Source organism: Argentina anserina, chromosome 7, assembly GCF_933775445.1.
Source record: "Argentina anserina chromosome 7, drPotAnse1.1, whole genome shotgun sequence".
In the NCBI taxonomy this organism is placed as follows: domain Eukaryota; kingdom Viridiplantae; phylum Streptophyta; class Magnoliopsida; order Rosales; family Rosaceae; genus Argentina; species Argentina anserina.
In genome coordinates, this window is record NC_065878.1 from 557,618 (window position 1) to 569,212 (window position 11,595).

At 35.9% G+C, this 11,595-nt stretch overlaps 1 protein-coding gene across 1 annotated transcript; it reads left to right on the forward strand.

Moving 5' to 3' along the window:
- Positions 1 to 1,164: 1,164 nt before the first annotated feature.
- On the forward strand, positions 1,165 to 3,711 carry LOC126802569 (uncharacterized). Its single transcript, XM_050530210.1, has 2 exons — positions 1,165 to 1,500; positions 1,711 to 3,711. The coding sequence occupies exons 1-2, from the start codon at positions 1,165 to 1,167 to the stop codon at positions 3,709 to 3,711; spliced, it is 2,337 nt and encodes a 778-aa protein (XP_050386167.1).
- Positions 3,712 to 11,595: the final 7,884 nt, after the last annotated feature.

The window sequence follows — 11,595 nt, forward strand, 5'->3', positions numbered from 1 at the left end:
TCACGATACTTTCTAATCCAATAGTTAGATACTAAGATTCACTGATTAGTTTCTTTAATATGTTTTTCTTTTACATAAAAATTTAAGTTTTTCATTCTCGTAAATCATTTGCGCAAATGTATTTAGAACTTAGCAAGGTTCGATTACTTCTCATCCTTAGAGAGCATATGTGACCCAAGGCCGGCCTTGCACACGGGCAAAGTGTGCGACCGCTCACTTTAAGTCTTTAATAAAAAAGAGTGGGGCACCACATCTATTTATTTTTTATTCGTTATACCTATTAATTATATATTTAATTAATTAAAAAAAATCAGATCCTTAAATTTGTCTGCAGACGCCGGACTCTCGTCTTTTCCCCTTCTTCTTGGTTTTTGATGAGTTTATCGATTCCATTCACTCCAATCTGCAATTAAATTCTACCGTTTCTTATTCTTTCGATCGAAAACGTCTTCTACTCTTCCCAATCCCTAAAACCAATAAAATTTTATGTACACATTTGAGGCTTCAATGTTTTATTCCTCTCCCAATCTCTCATTCTCATCCATCACCCAAATTACCCAATCTTTCTACTTTCTTTCTTTTTGTCCTTTGACGGTGATTCGAGAGATATTTCGGCTTTCAAGTTTCAATCAGTGTGGGCTGAGAGCCTGAGAGCCTGAGACACAATTCAAATAAGTATTGAATGTTTGTCACTTTGTCAGTTTTGATATCGGAATCATCTTTTGAAATTGATCATTTGATTACTCATTACTGCTTTGTGGATTATAATCAAATAATAGTTCAATCTGAATATCTAATATGCAATTGTATCTTCCATTGTGATATTCGTTGAAAATTTGGGTATCAATTGCTAATCTATTACTACTTTTTCCAATTATTAATACAGGTGTAATTGAAACTTGGAGTTGCAATTCAGTCTTGATCCGATAGAAAGAAAAAAGAAGAGAAAAAAAACTGATTCCAGGTTCCATCGTTCTGTGCTTATTTTCAATAAGTCAATTATTCATGATTCGATGTTTTGCAAGTTAGTAGCTTGTGTGCTTGCCTGCTTGGTTGAGTTTATTTTATGAATCAGTAATGTTTCCTCGAAAACAAAAGTCAGGTGCTCAAAAAAGAAAAAGATTGAAAAGTATAGTAGCACTTGATCGATCCCAACATGGAGCTATGGATAATTTTGTTTTTAAAAAGAACAAAAATGCAGTTGATAATCGTGATGAGGAATTAGTTAATGAACAGAATGACCCTGTCGTAAATCATAATGAAGTTAATGAAGAACTTGTAGAAGATCAGAATGAACAGAATGACCATGTCGTAAATCATAATGAAGTTAATGAAGAAGTTGTAGAAGATCAGAATGAAGTAACTGATGAACTTGTTGATTTAGGTGAAAATGAAAGTGACCAAATGGAAAATAATGAAAATCCTTGCCATGGTGAAATTAGAGCCAATTGTTCTGAATTTTCAAAACCACCGACTGATTTGAATATATTTGATCCTAGGGTTTGGGATAGTCTAAATTAAAAAATGAAAGACTTGTTTGTGGAAAAATGACCCATTAGAAAAGTTGTTATGAACTTTCCTAAGGATGGTTTAGGTCGGCATTTTTCCTCAGAGCATTATGTTCAAAAATAAGGAAATGGTGATTCTTTCGATAGAAAATGGTTAATCTACTCAAAAGAGCTTGATAAAGTTTTTTGTTTTTGCTGTAAGTTATTCAAAGTTACTCATTCAAGAAGTCAGTTAGCAAGTGAAGGAATAAAAGATTGGAAACACCTTAGTCAAATATTGAGTAAACATGAAAGCAGTTCTGAACACCTCATAAACTTGAAAACATGGGCTGAGTTGCGAATGAGATTGAAAAAGAGTCAAACGATTGATAAAGAGTTACAAGAGTTGATTAAAAAAGATACTGAGCATTGGAGAGAAGTTATGGTCAGAATAATTGCTGTTGTCAAATGTCTTGCAAAACATAACTTGGCCTTTCGTGGAACAAATGAAAAAATTTATGAAGATTCGAATGGAAATTTTTTAGGCATGCTTGAAATGATTACTGAATTTGATCCTATAATGAAACAACATTTTCGCCTCATTCAAGATAAAGAAATTCATTACCATTATCTGAGCCATAAAATTCAAAATGAGTTGATTGGTATGTTGGCCTCAAATTTCAAGAGTGCAATCATTAACAAAATCAAAGACGCAAGATATTTTTCAGTAATCCTTGATTGCACTCCAGACGCAAGCCACAAGGAACAAATGACCTTAATCATAAGATGTGTAGATGTGCTAAGTCCTGCAATAAAAATAAAAGAGTTCTTTTTAGAGTTTCTCAATGTGGAAGATACATCTGGTTTAGGACTTTTTAATGAACTACAAGCAGCTTTAAAATCTCTTGATTTGGATATTGATTGTGTGCGAGGACAAGACTACGATAATGGATCTAACATGAAAGGGAAACACCAAGGTGTGAAGAAAAGATTGCTTGATATAAATCCTAGAGCCTTTTATATGCCATGTGGTTGTCATTGTCTTAATCTACTTTTGTGTGATATGGCAAACTCTTGTCACAAGGCAAAAACTTTCTTTGGAACATGTCAAACAATTTACACTGTGTTCTCTAATTCTACAAAGCGATGGAGTGTTTTGCTTGATTATGTTGATGACTTGACTTTGAAATCCTTGTCAACTACACAGTGGAAAAGTCATATAGAGAGTGTCAAAGCTATCAAAACTCAAGTTGCCCAAATAAAAGAAGCCTTAACAAAATTATCTGAAATAAGTGATGATGGTAAAGTGTGTAGGGATGCTGGTTCTTTGGTAAATGGTGAGTTTTCAAGTTTTGATTTTGTTCTAAGTTTGGTCATTTGGCATGACATTTTGTACAAGATCAACTTGGTGAGTAAAAAGTTACAATCAAAAGATATGCTTCTTGATGTTGCTGTAAAGAATCTGGAGGGACGTGTTTCTTATTTTGAAAAGTATAGGGAAGATGGGTTAAACTCAGCCATGAGTGAAGCTAAAGAAATATCACTACTGATGGGAATAGAGCCCGTCTTTCCTATAAAACGTCATGTTTGCAGAAAAAAACATTTTGATGAAATTCCAAACACTGAAAGGGAACAACAATCTGCTCTAGAGTCCTTTAGAACTGATTACTTTCTTGTTTTATTGGATATGGCTCTTTCTCAATTAAAAAGCAGGTTTGAGCAAATGAAAACATTTGAATCTATTTTTGGTTTTCTGTTTGCATCAAAGTTGGCTTATTTGGATGATCATGAATTGAGAAGTTGTTGTTTGAATCTTGAAAATGCTTTGAGAAATGGTGAGGCTTCTGACATTGATGCGAAATATTTGCTTATGGAGTTACAAATTTTGCAGGAGATGATGCCAAGTAAGGCCTATGAAACAGATAAGCCTTGGTCACCCATTGAAATTATGGAGTTTGCAAAGAGAGCGGATATGTTTCCGACTGTTATGATTGCTTACAAGGTTTTATTTACTATACCGGTGACTGTAGCTTCCGCGGAACGAAGTTTCTCAAAACTGAAATTATTGAAGTCATATCTAAGGGCTACTATGAGTCAAGAGAGGTTGAATGGGTTAGCAATTTTAACCATTGAAGGAAATATGCTAGCAAATGTTGACTATGAGAAGATAATTGATGATTTTGCTTCAAAAAATGCAAGAAGACATCATTTTAGATTATTTTAATAAAATCGGCGTGAGGATGAGCCGCCCATTGGGTTCCAAACCCCTAAAAGTTTGAGTGTTCTGTACAAATTGTTTATAATATGGGGGCACAAAATTTATACCCGCCCTGGGCACCACAAAGCTCATATCCGGCCCTGATGTGACCTCAATTGTAGTGTTGATAGACAATAGACGACCTTACACAGTAATCACATATGATGAGCTAATTATCATAGTCACAGAGGAATTGTATGAAATTACTTCGAGAATAGTTGTCAATTTGTACATGTTAACACCACCCCCTGAATGGGGTGATCTCCGGTTTAATCTCCTCCTATACCAGCCGACGGACCGGTGGCCGGAGACCTAGAAGGCCCAGTAGACAGGCAAGTCGATCTGGTAGCTTCTCTGCCTGTTCGGGTATCACCATTAACGCCACCCATAGTGGCTCGCCTAAATGATAGACGATATGTGCTAGCGCATATTCCCACATTGAATGAAGAGCCATGCACATTTCCCAATACATCTATAAATAGGCTGCCTAAACCACCTAAAATGGGTAATCTATTCCAAAGTCTTTAACTCTCGAACTTATTCCGTACCAGATTCTAACTTAAGCTTCAGAGAGTTAAAGGCTGGCGCACCGCTGGTCCTTTGACTCTAACTTGTGTTGTGTACAAGTCCCACTGAGCTGACACATTGGAAAACAAGACTATAAGAAGTTAGATTCCCCGGATTTAACTCCCGTAACAGTACAAATCTCATCGGTAGTCTCACATTCAGCTTAAGTACTCAACCTCTCCTTGATACTTTCTTATGATGAGATATGTTATTTATTATTTATTAATTTGGCTTACACTATTAACATTATATACAGAGCGTTTCCCATTTTATCTTTTGCTTTTTTATAATCGACCCTATTTTTTTACTTATATACTTGGCTGCCATCGGGTGAGATATATCTTTTCTCACAATGTTTTTCTCTATCTATTTTGGTCCAATTCTAAATAGGGATGGAATTCGGTCCATTCAGTTTGATTTTGAACCCAAATCAGGAACTGAACTAAATTTGAATCTCGGTTCTGTTCGGTCTATGGTTTTCCAAAATGGGAAACTAAAAACTGAACCGACCGGCTAGATTCGGTTTGGTTTTTTTTTCTTTTGAAAAAAAAAACTAAACTAAAATTGACATATTGAATGCTTATGGTTTTTTTCCTTTTTTTTAACCTCTTTGAAAAAATTGTAAATATGAATATATAGCCTTCCAACAATACAACCAAAGAAATGTTAAATTTAATTTTAGAGGCAACATACCACTCCCAATCCATTATTTACATGAAGTATTGAAAATTTATATGTGCATATATGTATATATAATCATATTTTTATATACAATCCCCTTCCAGATCAGAGCCCCGCTTTGAAATTAAAGTACAGAGTTCCTTATTTTACTAATTTTTCAGTCATTTTCTCACATCTCCACCATTCAGTAGTTAGGTATGTATATGCAGATTATTCATACAAAATTTCACCAAATTTGGTGATCGTGAAAGTATCAAAACACTAGTAAATCTATGAACTAATCGAATATGTCCAACTAGAACCGTTATTGTAAATCACAATTGTGAAAACTCAAACAGTCACCAAATTGAATTAAATTTTATATGGATGATCTATATATATATACCTAACTACTAAATGGTGGAGATGTGAAAAAGTGACCGAAAAATGAGTCAAACAAGGAACTCCGCACTTTAATTTCAAAGCGGGGTTCCGCTCTAGAAGAGAACTGTCTTTATATATATATATATATATATATATATATATTATGTTGAGGTAGATTTAGTAATTGGCACCTGCTTATATACATATATACTAGCCACTCACACATGCTTTGCATGTGCAAAGTATTTGTTTTTAGAAAATTAAAGAAAAAGAATATAGTGGTTTAGGAGAACTATTATTCTACCTTTATGTGTATCTTAGCCTATTTAGGTTTCCAGTTGATTATGTTTTATGTAATAGATATGAATCTTTGATTTATCAGGATACTCTGTATGTAATGCATATATATATGCCCCATTATCAATCAATAAATAGTTCGGTTATGTTCTTTTATGTTGTTATTATTCTCGTTTTGTTTCTCCTCAAACACGTTATCATGCACTTTTTACTAGAGAGTCTGAGCGACGAAGCCACCACCACTAGAAAAATTCAAACCATATCCTTGCAATCTTATGCTTTGGCAGCTTTTTTCCTTTTTGTCATCGTCAGAAAATTTGCAGTACCGACAATTTCTCAATTAATTATCGGAAAAGAAAAGACACCCAAATCAAAGTTGATATGGGCACCTAGCCAATTTCTCTGGGCACCACATCTCCGCTCTGATATGCCCATATCGGTCTCCCTCCTCGTCGATGTGAACCAGTTTTGCCCGTCTGCCCCGCCTCGACTCAGCCTGGTCACCGCTTGCCTCAGCGCCGTCCTGCAACTTTTCCAATCGACGACTGCTCTTGTCGGGCCTCCCTAATGCCTAGCCAGTCCGCCAACAACCTTTCTGCATGGCTCCGGCCCCTTCTCCCGCGTCAGACCCGACGTCGTCGACCCCCAACCTCGAAGATCATCGCCACCTCCTTGCCAACTCCGACGCGAATTGATGACCTGGACGGCTCTACCTGTTTTCTGTGGCTCTGACCCGGCAAAAGGATTTTGGCCCAATTATAACCAGTTGACCCGACCCAACCTGACGAGACCCAATGCCGGTTTAGGCGTTCTGCAAACCCCTTCTGGGCCTACAGCCTGCCAAGCCCAATAAGCCTATTTGGCTTTTAAACTCTTCTCTCTCCTTTTTCTTTTTCCTATTTGTTTCTATAATCATTTAGTTGCAAGTTTTAGTTTTCTAACTATGTTTTCACGTACTTGCATAGGAAAAGTGATCACTCGTCGTACTATAGTGATGACATTCATGACGAGATGAACGATACTTTTGTCATCTACACGCAATTTTGACCGTATTCTCAAAAGATTTTTATGCCATCAGACGAAGATCGAAAAAGAATTCATCAAGCAATGTTTTTGCATGAAGAGTAATTTAAAGACTCTCAAATTAATGCGGTTTATTTGGCAGATTAACAAGTAAGATTTTCTTAAAGTTGCTGCTTTTAAACATACATATATATATATAAATTATCGGGCGCTATTAGCCTTCTTTATGTCTCCTTTCCGGCCTTTCTTATAACGCCGCTGAGACGAAAAAAGGATATGATTCCCCTCTTGGTCGATTTTTTTCGTGTGACGGTCTTGAGGAAGTCACGTTATTATTTAGAAGGAATAAATCGATTTTGTGTGGTTGCCTAAGTGCACCGCTGTTTCGGGTGAGATCATGAGAATCGCCGATATGTATCGATTAATTTGTGACCATATACATCACAACCCTTCTAATTCCAGTTACATACTTGAATTGTTTCGTTTATTCGAAACCAATGCAACCCTCGTTTTTTGTAGATGCGTTGCCCTCGGGACTGTTCCTTGAATTTTTGAGTTTTTAAAACTCATATCTATAAACGATAATCTCAAGGTCTACGTACTCATTTATTTGAGTTGAAATTTATTACTCCAAAAGATCCCAAAAATAACAAATTTTATGGGACACACTTAAAGTGATTCAATAATATTCGTCTATGACGTTGTTTTACCAGAGTGTGTCCCATATTTTTTTAACTGTTGTGATTCAACTCATTTATTTGAGTGGAATCACACTTAAATGGCTAACTGTTTGGTATTCAACTGCTCAAATACCATATTGTTTTAACTCTTAAGTTGAATAATGTAGTTTTATTGCCATGTGATACACTTGATGGGATTGCACTTTGTTCTAATCCCCCCTCTTACAATATCCTATGGCGTATTGTCTAGAAAAGTTCACCGCGTCGTTGACTCTGTTAATTTTAGTTTGAGAATGCGCCGCAGTGAAATTGAGTGTTTTGCTGATTGCGAAACCACCCACACTGTCATACGGCGCAAATAGTTGTTTTACGGATCTCGTGCGGAGATTGTGTTTTATATCTTCATGCCTTACTAAGTTTTAAAAGGTCATACATGTCAATATTATATTTTTCATCAGGATATTTATGTTAAGAGTGGAGAGGAATATATTTATCAAATTTCGTTGACTTTAGCTTTTTCAAGTTTCGGCAGTAGCTTTGTCAGCCTGTAGAAGTAGCTTTACTTCTCTACGGCAGTAGCTTTATGTAACCCAAGATTTTTAAATCATGGGTTCGGTTTTGCTGCCTTTTAGTTTTGATATGATCATCTTGGTCATTATGAATGAGATTGATGATCCAGATTCTTTGAAATTCACACAGACATCAGTTCTTTCCAAGAAAGAACAAGAACTTGGGACCGGGCAATTGCATGTGACCGTGACAACGTCTATGCTAATACAAATGACCAACATAAGAATTTTCATAACCTATTTCATTATGGTTATGAACATTATGATCAAACAAAATTTCCAAGGACGTAGTCATGCATGGCATGACATAATTGTCCATTAAAGTTTGATTGTTGAAAGGCAATACGTGTCTTTCCTTTCCCAAAAAAAATTGTCAGTAGCATCTTGATCACAAATTATTATGGTGATATTTGATATCCATGATCACAGGCAGAATTGTTTTATTACTTGGTTAACTTGGACGTGATCATGATGGCATAGATCGAGTTAATTCTCCTTTAACTTGTATGCCTCCTACAAGGATTACCCGTGGCTTTATTGTTTTGATTATCAATACACTTGATTGATTTCTTTTGCAAAGCCACGAAATAGTTCATCTTGCATATGAATTTGACCAATGATCTCACACCCAAGGATTTGAGGCACCGATCCTACGACGTCACCTAAATAAATATAAAAATATTTGTGTGACGCACAAGCCTTCCCAAGATGCTTCATTGGGCGTTTCCAACACCAATCACTCGTTCTATAAAGCCTATTTACTTCGCTACATAGCAGAAAAATCTTCCTACGCTAACGAGAAATAAGAAAACATTCTATTCTTACAACGTATCTATGGTGATAGTTGTGGACCTATATATCCAATCGAATGCGGACATTTTTCGGTATTTTTATGGTATAGGTTAGGAGCATCAACATGTTAGTCATATGCCGCTTTGTTATCCACATGGAATGCTGCATTTGATAAGTTTTTAGCTGTGATCATCATACTACGGGCTCACCACCCTTCTCATCCACTCTAACTTTTCGATTGGATACTGATAAACCGTTTTAAGGCCATCAATAAAACCCTGTGGAAGATAGTATGGTGTAAATAAGGGTATCGTTATAGGCCGGGAATTGAGGGTACTCTGCAAGATAGAGCATTAGAAAAATAATAATTATTTACCGATATTCACATATTTACAAGAGATAAATTGTTTGAGAGAAGTGTTTATTTCTAAATTCCTACGAAAACAAAATATATTTATGTACATGTGACACTCCTTATTGCACACACACATATGTAAACACAAAACAATATTACGCTATCTCAATCCTAGCAACCTAAACATGCAAGTTTAACGTCGAATCAACTTCTTAGATAAAGACAGCTAACGCAGCCAAATAATTATCTAAATGCTTTTAAATCCTCTTAAATATCAGCCAACGCAGCCAAGATACAAAGAATATTTTATATAAAAACAGCCGACGCAGCTAAGTAATTACATGAATCATTAAGCACGAAAAATATAAAGTCGAACATACTAATACGAGAGTATAGCCGACGCAGCCCAATACTCCATATTAATATGCAATCTATGATTTCCCTACCCACTTATGTTAACCAACGCAGTCCAAACACAAGCAAGGTACATATGTATGAAGAACAAGAATCATAGATCTAAAACCAATAAACAAGCATGAATCAAATAGCTAGAACATCATATGATAACGTAAGAACAATAAGTCACACATAAACATAGACTAATAATCAAAATAAAATAGGAAAAAGGAGAATAAGATGATGAACAACATAAAGATTGAATTAAAAGAAAAAGAATAATTCATAGAGTTACACTTTTTGTTCGTCGAAACTCTGAGCACAACTACTATGATCACACAAGAGGGAAATCACTAAGGAGAAAGAAGGATCTAAACTATTATGGAGTAGAGAAAGAGGGGCAGGAGATAGAGAACTGGTGCGGCAAAAGGAGCTCCCCAATTCATCTATTAAGTCTCCTATATATAGGGAAGAAACCCTATAAAATTGAGCTAATCTTGGCCCTTCTTTTTTATGATGATAAACTGATCCAATGGCATCAAATAACTCAACTTTGTATCCATAATATATGCTCAGAAAAACTCTAATAAAAGTCCAATTCGGCTGACATCTTATTTCCTTCCTTAACTAGGATTGCTTCCTCTTTTCATTCTCGAACAGTTTGACCTCTGCTTAGTAAATCAAGCATACATTCCTCCAAAAAAATGATATTGCCGCGATTCCAACGTCTATAAAAACTAGACTCATAGGGCTTTCCATCCATATATTATGCATAATTTTCCTCCATATCTTTTATCCGCTATGAGCTGTTGAAGTTGACTGTTCTACAGAGGCAAAATCCTAATTCTGGGTTTTAATGCTTCTTTTGATCCTTTCAACACATATTTTTCTTGTTTTGCTCCAATAAACCTAAAAACAGTAAACTAAGTTAAAATGAAAATTATTAAGTGAATAACTAAACTAAATGAGAGAGATAATATATTAAGAACGTCGCATTATATTCTCCTATCAGATACTGTTGGAGAGTTCATCTCCAAGACCTTTGATGATTTCGTTTTGCATGTCTCCTAGGATCGTCGTTGAACATATAATTCCTCATGTTCATTTACATAACGATCTAGCAGAGACTCGGCGTTGGTTATGAGTACTAACCTACCGGTCTTTGCATGGGGATATGTAATGAACATATTCGTTTCAGACCCACAACTCATCAAGTGTTTAGTGTGTACCAGATGGATACTGAGTACAATCTCAACGTTCTTTTCACTAACGCCTATTTGGTTAAGTTGTTTATGTGCCTGTATTGTAGTAATCTCAATGGGTCTATGGATACTGAGTACAATCTCAACGTTCTTTTCACTAACGCCTATTTGGTTAAGTTGTTTATGTGCCTGTATTGTAGTAATCTCAATGGGTCTACCTGAAACACTTAAGGTTTTTGGTTGGTTATGATTTATAAATCACCAACACTTGTCCGTATTTCCAATATACAACCGTGGATCTCTATCCTGCTATATTAGCAGACGGTTACCTTGATGAGACATACTTCCCATCGTTAGGAGGAGATATGGAATGCTCTCATTCCGGTTTTAACGCCATGAATCGATGTGGTGTAACACTATGTCTCATTAAGATCCCGCACTACTCAAAGTGAGCAAAAGTGCAATGCATTAACGTCCTCGAGAAAGTCAAAGATTCGATACTCAATGACTTTACCGATATTGCGAAAGTGACGAGATCGCACATAAATGCTTTGATGTCCTGGTAAGGTAGGAACTTTCAAAATATGGGAGAATTTCATATGACTTATTCCTAGCACCGTTGGCACCATCCCTGACAGTGGGAAATAAGCCAACGATGACACCATTGTACGTTGTGGTGTTGTCAGCGTCTGTGGTATTGCACCACAAAACAAGGGTAAAAAACACAAATATGGACTAATAAGGGTCATAGCTTTGGTCTTGGCTCCTACCTAGATGAGGGGGAGACCATTATTCTTTGAAAATAAAAACCAGAAAGAAGCGAGGTGCGTAGGCACAAATATTTCGCCCATTATCAAGAGATATTCTCTGAACATGTCTATCAACTAAATTTATGTAGGATGCTATAGACTCATTTTCTTGATGTT

Bases quoted from the DNA above. Each gene is read 5' to 3' on its own strand.
- LOC126802569 (XM_050530210.1), top strand. From the start codon at position 1,165: ATGGATAATTTTGTTTTTAAAAAGAACAAAAATGCAGTTGATAATCGT. The intron at 1,501-1,710 runs GTTTGGGATAGT...TTTTGCTGTAAG, and splicing joins TGAATATATTTGATCCTAGG to TTATTCAAAGTTACTCATTC.